The sequence below is a fragment of the Rattus norvegicus genome, chromosome 19, assembly GCF_036323735.1.
Source record: "Rattus norvegicus strain BN/NHsdMcwi chromosome 19, GRCr8, whole genome shotgun sequence".
Lineage (NCBI taxonomy): Eukaryota > Metazoa > Chordata > Mammalia > Rodentia > Muridae > Rattus > Rattus norvegicus.
This window is the reverse complement of record NC_086037.1, coordinates 28071400-28090871: the sequence shown is the minus strand read 5'-3', so window position 1 is coordinate 28090871 and position 19472 is coordinate 28071400. Positions and strand designations below refer to the sequence as shown.

The 19472-nt window shown below is 43.7% G+C and overlaps 1 protein-coding gene across 1 annotated transcript; it reads left to right on the top strand.

Annotated features, from left to right (window-relative positions):
• The first annotated feature begins 13220 nt into the window (after nucleotides 1-13220).
• LOC134483488 (disks large homolog 5-like) lies at nucleotides 13221-17942 on the top strand. The gene is made up of 5 exons (XM_063278737.1): nucleotides 13221-13357; nucleotides 14423-14582; nucleotides 15796-15939; nucleotides 16572-16734; nucleotides 17449-17942. The coding sequence occupies exons 1-5, from the start codon at nucleotides 13276-13278 to the stop codon at nucleotides 17476-17478; spliced, it is 579 nt and encodes a 192-aa protein (XP_063134807.1). The 5' UTR covers nucleotides 13221-13275; the 3' UTR covers nucleotides 17479-17942.
• The last annotated feature ends 1530 nt before the right edge of the window (nucleotides 17943-19472 follow it).

Below are 19472 nucleotides of genomic sequence, written 5' to 3'. Positions count from 1 at the left end.
GTGATTCCCATGATGATGTACTCAGACATGACAGAAAAAGACCAGAATACACATGAGAGAACTTGATTTCTATAATAGAGAGAACATTACAATGTTATGTTACAAAATATTAGATCACACGGTGATCTCTATGAATGTATTATTTAGTGAAAAACTAGTGTGTGGTATAGCATTGCCATGGCACAGACATTTAAAGAAAAAGTTGTTTGTTTACTGCAAACATGGACTTTATTACCGTATGACTCACCTACCACACACCTTCATTGCAAAGGTAAAACATGCACTTAGGTCCAGAGGAGATCAAGGCATATCTTGAAAGGCAATGAAGATGACTAATGCAATGGAAAGTCTTTGAATTGAAGGATTTTTAAGAAAGTGTGCAGAGGGAACAAGAATGCTCTTCTTCTGAGAGGTCAGTGAATTAGGAAGGATAGTTGGGAGCTTTACTTGACTTCAGCATCTGATTCCTGAGAGTTCATTGGTAATCTTAATGTCTGGAATTTTGTGTTGTAAAACAACACATTGGCTCTGCAGCTTTTGGGAAGGCCCATGGACAGAGAGATCACACCCGCTGGGAACCATTTGTGTGGCCATCACATTTTGGAAAGACACTTGAGAAGTCCTCAAGGAGAAAAGGATGAAAAACTAAATGTCTTCACAGGAATTACCTCAATTCTGACTATGATTTTTTCATATTAGTAATTTATACTTGATTCTTTTTTTTTTTTTTAATTTAAAACAAGAGCCTTCGGTTTTAATCTGTGGTGGTCGTAGAGTCACAAAATGCTTACAATACCTGTATGGCACCAGTGCCGTCTCCGTCTCCGTCCTGCAGATAGGAGAGACACCACGAAGTTCTTCTCAAAGCAGTTTATTCAGGAACCTTTCTTTCTCCATGCAAGCAGCAATCTCCTACCCCCAAGGACACTCCCTACTAAAAACCAGTAACCACGCCCCATCAGTCCAGTCTACATAGTCTCAGTTCATAGGTCCACGCCAAATGGCCTGATCTTGTGTCATGGTGCGCCTGGGCAGCTCTCACGATGGGCGTGGCTTACTTTTGGATGTATGAGGAAGTCAGGTGCTAGTCATAAGACTTGGCAGCAGTCCCGGGCGCCATCTTGGTTTTGCCGCCACACCCGCTCCCCACAACCCGACATCTAACACTATGGGGCTAGAGATTCTTCTTTTAAATGCATCACCATGGACAACTTCCATTTAACCAGCAGGGTCCATGCCAGGCAGACACTGAGCAGGTTGTATGTTCTGTTAATCTCCACAACAACCCAATTCAGCAGAAACACGTCCATTTTACAGGTGAAGAAACCACAGCTCAAAGCAAATGAGTGTCAGGGTCCCCTCAGTCTCACTGGCTGTCACTTAGACCCACATCCTTCTCTGTACAGGGAAGCCATGGGCATGATGTGGCTGTGCAAGCTGACTCTGCTGAGATGATCAATGCTATTCTTGACCCTGGAAGAATTTAAGACAAGGTGACCCACAGACTCCTGGGGTAGATTCTGCCTCTGGGTTCTAGGGTGTGACACAGTATCCCTTGCCATGGGTCTCTACTCATCTGAGGAGTGTGCTCCCATCTGTCAGCTTCTATGGCAGTGGCTCAAATCACTCCTAATGATGCAACCCTTTAATACAGCTCTTCATGCTGTGGTCACCCCCACCATAAAATTATTTCATTACGACTTTGTAACTAATATTGCTGTTCTTGTAAGTCATAATATGCAACATATCTGATAGGGAAAGTATCAGAAAAAAAGGGGCTGGGAAGGGGTCTCGACCCACAGGTTGAGAAACATTGCTCTGTGAAATACTTTTAAAGTAAGGCCTTCTTCTCAGGAGAACCCAGAACAGTTGTCAGAGCAGAGATGCCCTGAACTAGTTACATGATTTAGCAGGCCTTAATGACAACAGAGATTCCCGGCTAAAGGCACAATCTGAAATCACTGTCCCCAGGATATTTCTTGCCTCAGGTTTTCCCCATAACAATGTGAGTCTGCTTGAACATGTCTGTCCAGGAAGCCAGTCCCTGTAGACTGTTATACAGACAGAATGCTAAAGTCAAGAATGGTTTCCCTCTGACGGCCCATAGTCACTTCTCTAGAAGTAAGTTCAAGTCCCCTGTGTGTAAAGTAACATAGTGTGTGAGACTTGAAATGTCATCAGTTTGAGTTGACAAAAAACAATTCTCACTGGAACTGGAAAATATCATCCTGAGTGAGCTAACCCAATCACAGAAAGACATACATGGTATGCACTCACTGATAAGTGGCTATTAGCCCAAATGCTTGAATTACCCTAGATGCCTAGAACAAATGAAACTCAAGATGGATGATCAAAATGTGAATGCTTCACTTCTTCTCTAAAAGGGGAACAAGAATACCCTTGGCAGGGAAGAGAGAGGCAAAGATTAAAACAGAGACTGAAGGAACACCCATTCAGAGCCTGCCCCACATGTGGCCCATACATATACAGCCACCCAATTAGACAAGATGGATGAAGCAAAGAAGTGCAGACTGACAGGAGCCGATGTAGATCGCTCCTGAGAGACACAGCCAGAATACAGCAAATACAGAGGCGAATGCCAGCAGCAAACCACTGAACTGAGAATAGGACCCCCGTTGAAGGAATCAGAGAAAGAAATGGAAGAGCTTGAAGGGGCTCGAGATCCCATATGTACAACAATGCCAAGCAACCAGAGCTTCCAGGGACTAAGCCACTACCTAAAGACTATACATGGACTGACCCTGGACTCTGACCTCATAGGTAGCAATGAATATCCTAGTAAGAGCACCAGTGGAAGGGGAAGCCCTGGGTCCTGCTAAGACTGAACCCCCAGTGAACTAGACTGTTGGGGGAAGGGCGGCAATGGGGGGAGGGTTGGGAGGGGAACACCCATAAGGAAGGGGAGAGGGGAGGGGAATGTTTGCCCGGAAACCAAAGAATTATTATTAAGTATTAAATAAATTAAAAAAAAACAATTCTCACTTCAGATTTACAGCTGACCAACAGTTATTTTCAGGAGAACACAGAGGGTGGCCAGGCCTTCAGAGTCAGATCCCCTCCCTGCCTGGGACAATCCCACACACAGTAGACTTCTGCTTCTCCTAACAGTGTTATCAGAAAATGTGACCTTAAGGTTCTGAAGTACACAATATGCACAAACCCTAAAGTTGTTAGATGGCCGATATGGGGCTTTTCTCTGCTTTAAGATCATTCTGGCCTCTCCTCTCCCCTGGACTGCATTCTGTTCTCTCTGGTCCGTTGATCTTTAAGTACCTGGGTTCAACTCAAGGCCTGGGTGGGGAGGAGGACCTTTTCTTGTAGGAATGAGCATGGATCAAGAATGTATCCCCACTGTGACTGGGCAACAAAGTACCAGAATATCTTCTCCAGTCACAGACCTGGGTCATGTGGGAGCCTACACTGTTTCAAAGGGAGAGCTGGTTGCTTTGTCCTGGAAGAAGCACTTGGGGGTTGACTGTCACTTCTGAACCTTCTGTTCTAAGTCACATCTCAGAAGGGGCACTTTGCTCTAAGTCCTTTGGGGGACTCACCCAGCACTGGGGCTGGAGGATCCTATGGTGTTGCAGCTCTGAGCTGGGAGGGGGAGCTCGCACACTGACTTGAAGAAGCCTGTTTTCACAGCTGATCTAAGTCTGAGGAACAGGTGCTTTTAAAGAAGCATGTGAAAGCATCTCCTGCAGGATAGCCCAGTCTGCAGGGAAAGTCACACAGGACATCGAAAAGTGGATTCCCACCTTCCACGGGGTGGGTGAACCAGGGAGGGCACTGGATGGTCAGAGAGTTTGAGAAAAGCCTGAATTTTCTGAAAGACTTCCAGCACTTTACATCCCACCACTATCCCAGGCTCACATGTGAGGCTCAGCAAATAGCGCCACCTGCTGGGATCCCTGAAAACTAAACTTGGAGTGGAGAACTGTGGAATACACCTCTGGGTAGGGGGAGATGCACGACTCCAGGGCCAGGCCTGGGGTCTGTCCCTTTGGGTCTCCTTGCTTCCCAGAGGCTCTGAGTGCAGGGCCAGGGAGCCCAAATCTCAAATTCTTTGGCCTAAGTAGTGAGAGCCAACAGGGCAGGGCAAGGCAGGGCAGGGATGGGCAAAGGAGGGCCAGGCACAGGAAAGCCAAGCCCAGCCAGCCAGTGGATAGGCTCTGGGCATGAGGGACTGGGGACAGCAGGACCGACCCTCACTCTCCAGGCTGGGCATGGCACCCCAGCAGGGATGTGGAGAGTCCTGGAACCGACAGCCCCTTGTCCTCTGGCTGCATCTGACAGTGCATGGAGGGCTAGAAGTCAGAGAGGCTCCTGGAATCCCCCGATTTCCTAATCACATTGTGCTCACAAGAACACTATTAATCTTCTACAAAATTACAGAGCAGGCTGTATGAAGACTCTCAGCTGACAATGGGGACATAAATTATGAGTATGTGTAGCAAGACCCAGGCCTCTTCCAGGTTCTTAGATATTAACTGAGAACCTCAAATACAGTAGTAATGTGATAGTGTGGTGTGAATCTAGTTACTTTCTCTATTTTGATGTAGATGACTCTTTTTGTGTCATGGTCAGCGTATAATGACTAGAAGACCTAAGCTTCAGAATGACCAAAGACTACATTGCTTCTCTAGCAGCTGAGATTTTAAAAGTCCTGGTGTGACAGCAACTGTTGGTGGACATTCTGGATTATTCCTTCTGTACTTTAACTCTCTGTGTCACTTCCACCATCAGTAAGTTAGTTCAATTCCATAAATTGGAAATCCATCACCTGGAAGAAATACTCTATTTTTTAAAGATTTATTTATTTATTTATTTATTTATTTATTTATTATATACAAGTACACCGTGACTGTCTTCAGACACACCAGAAGAGGGCATCATATCTCATTACAGATGGTTGTGAGCCACCATGTGGTTGCTGGGATTTGAACTCAGGAACTCTGGAAGAGCTGTCAGTACTCTTAACCACTAAGCCATCTCTTTAGCCCAAGAAATACTTTCTGAATATGATCTGAGATTGGCCATGGAAAAAGGGTAGCTTGAACTGTCCCACCTAGGTTCTGGGCCTGCACAGGCCTGCTCTCCAAAAGAAACCTGTGTTCACAGCTGTTGGCTGGCTAAGAAAGATTTCACGAGACGTGATACACAGCCCTCGGACTTCTGCTTCAGTCATCTGCACAATTTTTCCCGGACGATATCCTCATACGTCCAGCAGGCGGGTGATGAAGCTGTCTGCTCTCAGCTCCCCTTCAGCCATCTTGTGGGCACCAGACTCTCCTCCCTGCAACAGGAACAAGGGCTTCTCCATGGTGGCTGCAGCAGCAGCTTGACATTCTCACCTAGGAGGCCCTATGCCTTTCTACCCCAGTTCCAACTCACCTCAGGCCCGGGCCTTCCCCCCATCCACTTCCCACGGAGCAGGGAGAGCAGCACCCACTAGAAATAAAAGGGAAGCCCTTGGTCCTGCCAAGACTGAACCCCCAGTGAAGGGGCTTGTTGGGGGGAGGGTGGTAATGGGAGGAGGATTGAGGAGGGGAACACCCATAGAGAAGGGGAGGGGGGTTAGGGGGATGTTTGCCTGGAAACCCAGAAAGGTAATAACAATTGAAATGTAAATAAGAAATTCCCAATTTAATAAAGATGGAGAAAAAAATAGAAAGAAAAGGCACACATTCAAAACAGAAGAATATGTACCCTAATTTTAAACCACAGCTCTGTCAATTAACTATATCTTTAAGGAAGCTCAGAAAAGCAGGCCAAACAATTAATATTTTCTCGGTTTAAGTATTTGTAATGTTGCATAAATAATAATGTCCGTTTCTTGCTATTGTGGAGGGAATAAAATAGATAATATGTAATCACGGAAATTTTGAAGTACCATCCATGTTTCTGTTCATTAAATCAATCTTCCTCATTTCATTGATCAAATATGTATGTTTTCTGTTTCATAGTTATATGTATAATAAAACTAGTATAAAAACCTTCAGAATTATGTATGCTTTCACTTTTAACAAATTAAATTAGCTATTCGTTGTATTTCAGCTGAACATTTAAATGTTCTTCATATGTCCCAATGCTAGTTTATTAGGTACCTATAAACTTTAAACTCTTTGCCTGAGAGCATGAGTACTATTTAATTACATAGTAACTACACTCAGGCTGTCTTTTTATTAGAACCAATTATATCAGACTATAAGAAAAATTACTTTTGTTTTAAAGTTTGTGTGTGTATGAGTGTGAGTGTGAGTATGAGTATGAGTGTGTGTGTGTGAATGTGTGTGTGTGTGAGTGTGTGTGTGTGTGTCTGTGTGTGTTTGTGTGTGTGAGTGTGTGTGTGTGTGTGTGCAGCACATGACCAAACAACTTTCAGGAGCCATTTCTCTCCTTCTGTCATTTGGGTCCCAGGATGTAACCCAGATGTTTGACTTTGGCAATAAATAATATTACCCACTAAATAAATAAATAAACAAACAAAAAACAAGCCACAAATCAACTTTAAAAGTAAAGGCCAGAAGTTCACAGAAGAGTAGCATTGGCCTTACCATATCCTTTCTTTGGGGATGGGAAAATTAATGTTCTGAAATCCATGACCTTCAGGAAATGTGATATTCATGGAAATTCAATTCCTTTGCAGATGCTCCAGTTGTTGTGGCCAATTGCTAGAAAGGTCAGCTTAAGCTTGCAGGACCCCCACCATCCCTCCCCCCACCCCACCTCCACAGAAAGCTCAAAAGACACTGCCCAGAACTTACTCCACATTTCCCAGAACCACTTTCTTTGTCCATCATTTCTGTGAGACGAAAGGTCAGACTCCTTCACCCTAGTCTCTCCACAATCGACATCCCCCCTCCCAAAACACTTCTAAGACTGGAAAACATGTCTTAGGATGTATCTGCCAGACTCGGACTGAGAGAAACTAGGGCACTGGTTGTCACTACAACATTGGTGACAGAGGACGCCAAGTACTCTGTAGGAGATAATAGAATGTCCAAGAAGGGACAGCTGATGTCATGGGGAGCAGACTTTGCCTCCCTGCTAATGTTCTCCCTGTACTGAGCATAAGCTGAGGTGTCATTTCCAGGAGACTTTCCCGGGGCAGTGCCACTGAGCACCTCCTGCTTCCAAAGCCAAATTTTCCTCAAGGCTTGATTATAAAAACCTTAGTAATTCCTATGCATCTAAATGAATGTTTCCTTCCAAATCCTGCCCAAAAATGTCTCATCCTAACTCAAATTATCCTCCTTCACCAATATTAGCCATTAAAAATTCCTGAGAAATAATACCAGTTTGAATATGCAGTCAAAATGTTCTCCTGTCTTATTATGTACAGGTGCTTGAAATCACATCAAGAAATAGCCTGCATGGAAGGTTGCAACATGGGTGTGTGTTAGGGGAACACTCATGAAGCCTTGTGCTTAGCATTCAAAGGTTGCCACAAAATTCCTTATGAGGAAGACTTGAAATCATTATGGTCCTAGAAACAGTGTGGAGGCCAGTTGGCAGAGGAAAGTGAAACATTAGAGCCACCAGTGAAGACTCCTGTTGGGCCCTACCTTGGTGTTTCCCTCCCCCCTCGCTGAGCCTTTCAGCCTGCTATAGCAAGAAATTGTTTACACCTTTGACAGCTGCTCTTAGCCCCTGATTTGGGGCTGGGATTTTCCATGGCACCCTTCCTCCCCACTGAGCTTTCCTGCTTCTTGTTTTTAAGAAGCTGTTTATGCCCCTGATTGGGCTGGAACTTTCACCACACAGACTTGTCCTATTTTCCTGTTTGGGGATTTTCACCTGCCTTGTTGATTTTCCATGGCTTTTGCCTCTGGTATATGAGGAGATCTCAGTAAAGCCTTGGTGGCACTCGCTAAAAAGGGGTGACCCCTGTACGTGTTTTCTTTCAACCCCACAAACCTACACCCGATATTCACACACTGTTGGCGCAGGCACTGACAATAGGTATCACAATAGAAACTAGTAACTAGATTTAACCAAACTATCACATTAATGCCATATTTCGTGGTATTTTTTTTTTTTTTGCTCTCCTAGAACCTGGAAGAGGCTTGGGGTTTTCTAATCCTACTCATAATTTATTATCCTTCCCAACACTATGGGCTTTGTTCTGTTAATGCTAACAGCGGCATCCAATACCTAGGATATTTTCTACTGACATGTGTGACGTGAGACAAAACAGTCCCTGTCATCCCTCACCTGAATAAACTTCCTTAGAGGACAGTGTAGTTGGAGGGTCCTTCTTTCCTCTCCAAGATCGAGAAACATTTCCAGTCTCCAGACAAGTGTGTCAGCCATTGTCCAGTGACTGTCCTGAGATGTCCACATTGTCAGCTGAGTGTCGTCATCCAGCCTGCCCTGTAATTGTTGTCGATGATTAATAGGGTTCCAGCCCTAGGATTTAATTCAGTGCTACAGAACTTGCCAAACACACTCAAAGCCCTACCTGCCACCCTAGTCCTGTGTGCTCTAGAGAAAGAAAATAAAGAACCACATTGTCTATCAAGTTTCTCCTCCAATAGAAGGAGAATGTGCATCGGGTCTTTTAAGTAACTCTAAGCCCCAGCTTCCCCACAGCTCCCTCCATCGATTTCATTATTGGTGCATTTTCAGCAACGCTCACTTTATTTTTGGTGTGCAAAGAATATGCACCATGTCAGTAAAGTGTGTGTGTGTGTGTGTGTGTGTGTGTGTGTGTTCATCCATGAACTCAATATAAATTATTATCAAATGACCCATAAGACTGTGGAGAAACCTGTCTATGTGCATGCAGAATTATGTTACTACTGTTCCATGGCACCTTGCAGGGAACACTGAAATAGTGGGCCGCTTTAATAGAGCCTAAAACCAGGGTATGCATGGTTTTCGGTGAGATTGTGATGTGCAACACCACAACAGAGATCAGCAGAAGCTTCATTTATTCCATGCTGCTGTTACCAAGAGGAGGCAAAGCCTCATCCCATAGAGAGTCTGGTAGGATCTGATGAAAGGAAATAAATTCAGGGTTGAAATCAAGCCTTTAGAAACAAAGAGAAAAATACAAAGTCAAGGAAAGCAAGAGCTGTCTTTTCTTCCTCTTTTTTTTTTTTTTGAGAAGATCCACAATAGAGACAACCCCTTCCTCAAACTAACAATGCACAAGAGAGACAATACATGAATTAAAAATCAGAAATGAAATGAGGGACATAACAATAGACACCGAGCAAATTCCAAAATCATTAGTTCTTACTCCCGAGGACTTTATGCCAGAAAACTGGAATATTTATTCGATATTGTTGATTTTGTAGACAGATAACAATTACCAAAGTTAAATCCAGATCTGGGAAGGTATCTGAATAATACCCCTAAGAAAATAGATACACTCATTAAAGGTTGCATACATTATATATTATATTGCTTTCTTTTTGCATGATTAAAACCCTTCAAGGACATTTAGCTATGTTATAGAAAGTGTTACTTTTAAAACAAAAGGACAAAGAGAGAAATTGAGGAGTCACTGAGAGACACTTCCCAGACAGGATCAAGGAAAGACGGCTGAGAGATGCAAGCAGGGGCTGCAATGCTGCCCTTGAGAAGAAAATGTTTTTCTCACTTTACCTTACACTATGCTGTACTGTGTCCGTTTTTTGTGGAAGCGGCTCTCATGTTCTCTGGGTTATGACAAGCATATTGTGATACTAGGAAGAGGGGTGATTTGCTATACAGATATTTTAAGGAGAAGCCTTTGCTTAGTCTCACTTCTTTGCCTAGTCTTGCCTCAGTCGTTCCTGGTATCATGGGAATAACGATCTTATTATATCTTGCCAAAAGGGAAAGTGAGGTAATCCATATTCATGCCTGTATAAGGGTTAATAAGCTTGCAGCTGCATGCAGTTGCATCTGCCTTTGCTCTGCATCCCCTGTGTCCTGGTTATTTGTGACCGTACCTGGGCCGCCAACGCACTAGATGTTGACAGGCATCACCCTTCTCAGTGTCAGGTTTATTTTCTTTCTTTTTTGAAATCTATGATGTGGAGGCGTATTACAGCAACAATATGAAATAGCAGGCTGGCATGTATGAAAATTGCTGTGTTTAAGCTAGGTGTGGGGACAAGTCCTCAAAGGGAGCTGTTAAGATGGGAAACAAATAATGCATTTGTTGCTGGAATTGAGTTGCCTCAGCTGTGTTGCTCTGCCTGCTCAGTGTCCATTCAACATCACTCTGTTTCTACAGAGGAACTCAAGGTTTGCCCCAGCCGCCTGTGAGCTGTGATATGGGCAGAGAAAGGCCAGGACACTGTGGTGATTTCCCACTCCTCAGTTATGCTGAATTTTCCACTACTGTACTTGTATACCCAAGTACAGTGTGGTCAGTTATTATAGATATTTGTCATTTCTTACAGAGGGCAACTATGATTGACTACACCCAATTCTATAAAAAACAAAACTCAGGAAACCTGGCCCTTGGCAGCAATGAATCAAGAAATATCTAGGATGGTGGGGCATGAATTCTGCCAAGCAATGAACTCAGATAGGTGGGGTTGTGAGGAAGATGTATGGTTGAATATCCCAATAGATTAACGTTGTATCATCTTGATTTAATCTAAGGACAAAGAAGTGCAGTATCTCTGATGGCTTTCTTCTAAAACCTTGAAAGGTTCACTGGGGTTTGACCTCAGTTCTTCATTCTTCTTGCTGGGGCAGCAACACTCAGGGAAGCTTGAGATTACCATAGGCACAGTATTAGGCTAGAAATGCTGAGTAGGTGATACTAAGTTGTTCAGATGGTGATACCCATTTCATTTGTTCTTAACGTGGACCAAAGGAAAGACAGATCAAGATCCTTAGAATAAAAAGATCATTTCCAGTTTTTTTCTACCTTTCCTGAATGAAAGACTGGTTGGTAGAGAATGGTAAAAATTCAAGAATTGGTAGATGATGCTTTGAATGAAGGGTGGGTTTCTGTGCTGGTTTTAGACAGGTTCTCAATTACCCCATCTTGTTCTCTACGTTGCTCGTCAGGTTCACTTTGAGCTCAAATAAAGCTGCTTCTACTTTCCAAAAGGTAGTCTTACAAAGGGGCCTCCAAGGACTGTGAGGACAGCATTAGCCAATGAGAATTGAGGTGTGTAACCCACAACTATAGCTTTATCTGAAAGACCCTCAGACAGAGGAGACTCTCGCTCCAGTCCTGATGACAATCACCACCCCATGAACACACAGGACTCAGTCTTGATGTAAAAACAAGAGGTTTACTTTGGGATACCAATGCACTGGGGCTCGACACGGTCCTCACGAGGAGGGATGTAAGGAGCCTCAAACAACAGAAATGTACAGCTTAAACCGTCATTTATGATCACACAGTTTCATTAGCTCAGCTATTTCGGTGCCAAGAATAACTAGGCAGATGTTTCTCGGCCTGGGATAAGGCCGTAACCACATCAATGTAGCTATTTCAATAGGAAGGATTTCTGACTTGATATATGTTTTCTTATCCTGGGGTTCCCAGGACAAGGACCAAGGATATCTGTCTTGGTAGGTGTTTCTCTTCTGGAGTTCCCAGGACAAGGCTATAGTGATGTCAGCCTATAGCACAGCTGCATTCAGTACCAAGGATATCTCACTTCTATAGTGGTCAGTCAGCTTCCCAGAGATGTTTCCTGTCTTGTAATTGCCCTGCAGTAAATATGTTCTATACCCTCTGTTCTTATGGTCGGGCAGCTTCCTAGAGAGTGGGTGGGAAATTGCTTTCTGTACTTTCTGGTCTATTGTCTAACGTCTAGGGGCTAAGCGTGGGCCAGCTTAAAAGATTCTCATGCTTACGAAATGGCTGTACTGATATCAAACGGGGATCATTCATATCCACTTTCTTCCAAGTCTACCAGCCATCTCAGATTGTTGCTGTAATATGCCTGACAATCAAGGACACAGAAAAATAACTTGATACACAGCAAGGACATGGCAATCATATCCTGTGTCGTTATGTATGTTCTGGATGAGGTTTGTTAAAATGACAATTTGCACAAAGCTTTATATAGGACCCATCAAATTAAGGGTCACTATGCACCGTCATAGCTAAAATGGCCTGGTCAGAAGTGACCACTGGATCACTCTTCTGTAACTTCACATGGGAGGCTTGAGCTTTTTGTGTTTTTTATTTTTGTGTTTTTTTCTTATTTATTTATTTATTTATTTATTTATTTATTTATTTATTTATTGCTTTATATGTTGTCAGGAAGATAGTTCAAGTCATGTATCTGCCCCCAAAATCTGAGCTTTGCCACTAATACTGTAAACAGTATTAGTGTATGCATTCAATGCATTCAATAAAATAACTTGTTTTTTTTTTTTAGTATGATAGATGCTTTTGTGTTTTGTGGGGTGATCCATGAAACAGGAGTGAAGATGCTTGTTTCTTACTCTGTCCACTGAGTTATGTCTCTAGGCTTGTCCTACTCCTTTGGCTGCATCCCCCCCCACATTTGCTGACTATTTTATTTTTCAGATGAAATCACACGTTATAGCTTAGAGAGGCCTGTAAGCAACCCTGCTTTGGTAACTTAAGTGCAAAGAGGAGAGCCCCACACTCAGCCTGAGGGTGCATTCACTGGTGGATCCAATATTTCAGTTTCCTCTGCTAACAGATCACCACATTGTTGCCAGGACCATAATGAATGCAATTCTTTCTCCTAAAGAATCTGGTGGCAACTGTCAAATGTTAAGCACAAAGCTTCAGGTTGTACCTATAACACACACCCACATTGCAACCTACCCTACAGGCTATTTCTGGGTGTGATTTCATGCACCTGCACATGATGAGACAGGAGACCTCTTTGGCTACTTATAGGAACTGGTGTGATTTCTCAGTAATCTTTAATGGGTAATATTGCTGACTGAGGAGAATTTGAGGTAGGATGAAACATTTCTGTGCAGGGATTGGGAGGAAGCGCTCATATAGATACATAGCAATGACTTAGGTTTTTCCAATCAAGCCTAGAGCCAAATTTGGCTTTGGAAGCATGTGGTGCTCAGTGGCTATGACACAGGGAAGTCTCCTGAAAAGGGGACATCAGCTTTTGCTCAGTACAGGGAGAACATTAGTAAGGAGGCAAAGTCTGTTCTCCGTGACATCAGCAGACCCTTCGTGGACATTCTATTGTCTCCTAGAGACTTCTTGGAATCCCTGTGATGTCACCAGTATCGTTGTGACAACCAATTCCCTACTTTTTCTCTTAGTGTCCAAAGGATATATCCACAGACATGTTTTCCCGTCTTTGTAGGCGCTTTGGGAGAGTTGATGTTGATAGAGAAGAGTCTAGAGTGAAGCAAACGAAACCTAAAGGTAATGATGGACACAGGACATGGGGAATGTGGAGTAAGTTCTGGGCAGTGTATGTTGAGCTTCCTGTCAGGGGTGAGTGTGGGGGCCTTCAGCTGGCCTTTATAGCAATGGGCCGCAACCACTGGAACATCTCCACAGATATTGAATTCCATGATTATCACAATTCCTGAAAGTCAAGGTTTTCACATCATTAGTTTCTCCATAACCACATGGAGGATATGGCACTGCCTCTGCTATTATTGGGTGAACTTCTAGTCTTTACTTTTACAGTGCATTCGGTATGTTAAATTGATATTATAACACCACCAGGAGTCATGGAGGGTATAACTTTTCTGAATTAAACAGGGCATCAATGTACTTCACTTTCATTGCTTCTTTCAATTCAGTGACTATCTGACAGTAGTAAGAGGGAGAGAACTGTGCTCCTGGCCATGACCTTATATTCTTAGAACTCCTCTGACTACCTCTGGCTGACGGGGCCAATCTTACCTTCATATATTAGAGATTCTGTGTGGCAGATATTTTTCTACAGTAGCCAAACTATATGGAGCAGGTAGAGAAAGAGCCTGTAACCTATTGGCACTTCTGGGGCATTTGTCATTTCAGTAGGGGGAATTAATAAGTCTGTTGACCATGTCCTCCCCCTACATGACTTTTTAATGCAAAGTTATTGGACTAGAGTAACAGTGTAGGATATCTGAGTTTCCCTGATCAATCAAGTCATTGTGGATGCTGAATTGATGATCTGACTTCTGAAACCAGAGGGGTGAGGGTCTTGAAACCAGGTTGTAGCCTGCGTACCTGATAATAATCGTGGAGAAGGCATCTCTCTGGTACTTGTAAGCCTGTGTGGGCGGGCATAGGGAACACCTGGCTGCTTACATCTCTTGGTCTCTATATAGTAGTGGGGGAACTGTGATCCACTTAGGATGCCTCTTACACAGACCAAACTTCTTGCAGTGACACTGGCTTCCAAGCATGTTCTCCTGTTTAGACCTCACTGTGGTCTGTGTATGCTCTATGCATTCACCCCATGCGGGTTCACTTGTGTTCTTCTACCTACAGAGGCCTGCAGACAGACGTCATCCCCTGAAAATATCCTAAACAAGGTGCAGGACAACGAGGAAGAGGAGAGGCTGAATAGAGAACTGGAGCTAACTACCAAGGAGAGAAATGAGCTGACAGATCGCCTCCTTTATGTGACAGGTGGATCCATGAACAAGAGGTATGCATTGCTCCAAACAATCGATCTTGTTCTAAACCTCATCTCCCATAGAGAGGAGATTCAGAACCTGACCCTTACTGAGGAGTGAGTTTGGACATGGACTCTCTGATTCTGCCTGTTGAAAATCTGAACTTGTGATCTGAGTGAAGAATTCAGGGATAAAGTCACTGGAGCATGAGTTCCCAGTGTACAATTGGAAAGCCCTTGACAGGTGGTAGCTTTGCAAGGTTCTAGGTGCTGTGAGTTTGTGGACAGTGTTTGTACTTGCTAGGAAGGTGACTGAACGCTATCATCTCATGGCAGCACCCTTAGGTAACAGGTCCACATTGTTCATATCAATGCTTAACTAGAAGGCCTGAGGCTCTGGCCTGTTCCTTCTTGTCTGTGTGCCTTAAACACTGAGACAGTAATGGTGCATACATTTCTAATGATTCTCATTGTGCTCTTTCCATATTTGTCTCTCTTTCTCATTCTCTGAGTCTGTTTAATTTTCTTTTCTTGTGGGTGTGTCCCAGTTTGTGTGTCTGTGTGTGAACAGGTCTGCATGCATATGCACAACTTTTATATGTTTCTGTGTCCCTCCACCCTTGGAATTTAGGGGTCTGTTTTTTGACCTCAGGATATACCTGTATAATAGTTTCATGGAGGTGTAAGTACTTTATTTTGGAAGCCCCACTTTCAAAAGTACAGTTCTTTGTCTGTGTGGTCACATTTGTCTATACATTTGTATGCCTTGGGCAGATTATAAGTTTGTGGCAATATCTGGTCTCATCTCCAGAATTATGTGTACTGTCTGCCTCTAGAATATTAGTTATTCGGCTTGTAGCATTCCACTTGTCAAAACAGGAAAAATGAAATCAGAGGTTTCTGGATGTGTGTGTGTGTGTGTGTGTGTGTGTGTGTGTGTCTGTGTGTGTGTTTGTGGGTGTGTGTGTGTGGTTGGGTAAGCTCTGTGGCCTAGGCTCTTGACAGCATAACAGGTTTGAAAGCAGATCCAGCCCTCCTGATTGAAAAAAGTGAGCCAGGGAACCCTTTATCTGGGTGCTTAGCTTCTGTTGTCCTGGGCACACAATTCCAAGTTTCTGAAGCTGAAGAATTCAAATATGTAGAATTCAGAAAGTGTCCTTCCAGGACTGGGGTAGTACAGGACACAGCCTGAGTTCATATAATCCTAAACCTGGATGTTCATTGGGTCCTATCTTCCTGGGGCCAGCCCCTACTTCAGGCCAAATCCATTTTATGAAAACTTGAAGATAAAGGAGAAAGAGGTCATGTCATTACTGCACAACTTAGACACAAAGAACATTGAACATCGTGAGAAATTTCAGGAGCTCAAGAAGGAGATTAACTTCTATCGGTAAGTACTTGTCAGAAGGGCCCCTCACTTGTGGAATGGCCATTGCTGCCTCTCTTTGTTCTGGACTGGAGAGCCTGCAGCTCTGGGTCCATGTCTTCTCCTGTTTAAATATCACTGTGCCGTGGGTCTTTTGGACTCAGTTTCAGTTCTTTAAGAGACTGTGACTTCTCACCACAGTGTCTATGCATCTTTACAAGGCTCTGGATAGAACCACACTGATTCAGGAATCAGAGTGTTATTAGGCCAACCTGCGGCTCTGGGGTCATACCAGGTTTAACAAAGCTCAATGTGTGGACCACATGGTTTGCATGACCTCCCTTGGTCATACTGTCCTCTTGTGGTTATTTGCTGCCTACTAATTGATGCTGTCCCGATGCATTGGGCTCTCATGGGTAGTTGTAGATCCCTTGTTCTTTTGGACAGACATGGACTCTTATTGGTGCTTGGGTCACAGAAACAATTTATTCTTCCCTGGATTGGCCATTTGCTGTTTGTGCAGCAGCCTTACATGTATGGAGATGTATTCTATGAAGTCTTTATGGGTATCTGGGTCCTGGTGGAGTTTGTGGGATTTGGCAGTTGGAATGGGAGGAAGAGGCTTCAGGATCTTACTATGCAGAGTGTGTTTCCAGCAACCTGCACAGCCGGCTCCTGATGGACCAGGCATGTATGAAGAAGAAGTTGGTCACATTGAAGCAGGAGAGCAAGGAGTTACAGCGATATTTGTTTGAGTTGAACCCGAAGGATGAAGATGAACAGGAGAAGGCCAGCAACCTCCAGACCCAGCAAAATGTGGTAGGAACAAGCAGCTGAGTCAGATTAAAAATGTCTGATACCATTTGCCTATTGGATACATCTTTGCTTCCCCTATCACCTTTCTAATCTCCCCACACCCAGTCAGTCACCCACCTTATGTGATAGAGTTATTCATTGCGCTGTGTATGCACAAGTATTCTGGGATGTTAACCATTCTTCAGAAACTGAGTTATTGGCAATTATACTTCTCTGCCCTTTTTGAAACTGCAGTCCAGAAATGGTGACAGAGGAATAACATATCATATGACTGCATCTCCCTATCACAGCTTGGATGCTATGAAGAGTTTTGAACGAGTTCTTGGTCGTGTGACAAAGGTCATACAGGGGTCATGTTATGGTTGGAAGCACCTTGTAGGGATAAGAACCAAGTGCAAATGGCAAATGAGTCCTGGTCATTGGCTTTGATCTGGGTATCATGTGGCCTTCTCCTTTCTTCCTGCACCCCAATTAGGTCTCTCCCCATTTCCCCATTCTTGGTTTGCACTTGTAGAGTCTGAGGAGCAGCTTGTTCTCCCACAGTACTGTGAGGGTTGCTGGTGATGTTCCCAGCCTGCAGAGATATCAGCAATGATTTCAGTGAAAAGATCAGTGCTGTCTGTCCAATGCAGCTGAGGGGACAGAAGGCAGCAACTTGACAGCTGGTATGCATGTCCCCACCAAATCAGTGTCTTAATAGCTGCCTTCTCCTCCCAGGTCTCAGAAACTGCAGGAGACATAGCATAGGACGGATCCCAGGAAGACAGCCCCCTGAAGAGTGAGTTTCTTCCTCAGGAGTTCCCTGTGATGACAATCCTCACAGTCAAAGACTTTTTGGGGGAATATTCTTCTTCTCAGATAATTTCCTCAATGTATAGAGACCCTAAATTTATGTATTCGTATGCCAGCCTGTCTGGTTGAGGTCCTTCTCCTTTCCCATAATGACAACACCATTTGAGAGACATCTGAGGGGACTGCCTTGACATCTTGTCCTAGAGGAGAAACAGCACTACAACTGTGTTTCTAAATGTTCATTAAGAAAATGCTGTTAAGAAATGTTTTTGGTTATGATTTTCATTGAAGTTTTCTTTTTGTTATTTCATAGTTATATATTCTTGTTACTGTTTTTCATTTTTTATACCATTTCAGTTGTTCATTTTATGCCTGTTTTTTGTAAATTGTATTCCTTATGAATAAAAATTGATTTGTAACTCTTGACTCTTAAGACCATCTTATTCAAGGGTCCTTTCCCCTCCTGTAGACTTAGAACTGACAGCTAGATATGGATCTTTGCATGGTCCAGGCAGCATGAGTAAATAGGGAATTCAAAGCCACCAAGGTGTACACAGGGTGATAGTGTCTTTTGTGTGGATAATGTGCCTTTTTTTATGGACACACACTTTATGATGTAATCACTGACATACTGTATCCATGCTGTCATGTGTTCTGCTCATCCTAGTCTATATCAGTCTACAACACACATTCCTTATTGACTGTGTGCACCAGATATTGAGTAACACACACTCATGCCTGTAGAGCTGCAGAAAAAAATGACAACTTTCACAAAGGAATATAGAATAATCCTAATGGAGAACCATGTGCCTCAGTTTTTCTTACAATACAGCATTAGTATTAAACCACAAAGATAATGACCATCAACGTCATTTTGGGAAATAGGTTTTTATAGGTGCTGTTTCACTTGATCATTCATATGCTGTGTTTTTTATTGTTGCTGATTATATTTATTTTTATCATTTAACTCAATGGATCTTTTTTTTTCAAATGTATGTCTGGGCCACTCCTGAGTGCATTTCCCTCATGATCCAAAAGAGGGAATAGCATTCCCCATTGTAGATGATTGTTAGGGACCATGTGGTTCTTCTGAGAGAGCAGCAGATGCTCTAACCTGGGAGTCATCACCACAGCTCCTGTAGGTAGCTTTTGTCCTTCCAGGGCATGTGCTGTACTAGGTGGACACGATCACCTCCCATTTAGGAGAGAGATCTCAGGAGATGTGTATGTACAGGTGGTTGAGCAGTGCCTGCTCAATGTGGTAGGCTGCTAGGCAACCAACTGAACCCCAGCCCTGCTCCACCTGCATTCTTTGAGGCAGAGTTTCTATAGCCCAGGATGGTCTAGAATGCATCATCTACCTATGTCTTTTTTCCACTAATGCTAGGATGAGGAGCATATGTCCTCCACACCCTTCTTTCCAAACAATGAACATGCTCATGGTCTGGTTATCACATGGCCATGAGGGAGGTAAATAACACTCAGCCAAAACAGAGGCGCATTCCACAGTCACACAGACAGCCTGGACAGATCTGACACGATCAGCACCAGGTTTGACTGCCACTACTTGAAGCAAGGTCCTCCAGTGTTAGGACAACCATTCAAACAGCAAAGAATGAACCTGTTCCCAGCATCCGAGGAGTGGGACACCCAGAAACCCATGTGTCAATGTGGCCATTTGGAAAATGGAAGTGGGGAGGCAGGGAAGCAGCCAGAACTGGACACAGTTGCAGGGACCCAGGCAAAGAGGGAATATTGGGGCAGAGTCCATGAGATGTCAGTAGGCAACAGGCCAGCTGGGACTAGTGTGGGTACAGGGCTTCTAGTGTGGGTGAGAGAGGAGCAAATCTAGCAATGGTCAGATTCTGATGCAGCATAAAGATTGGAAGGAGCTTAGACCGTCTCAGTGTCGTATAGGGACATTATAGACACTGATGGGCAGTATGGGG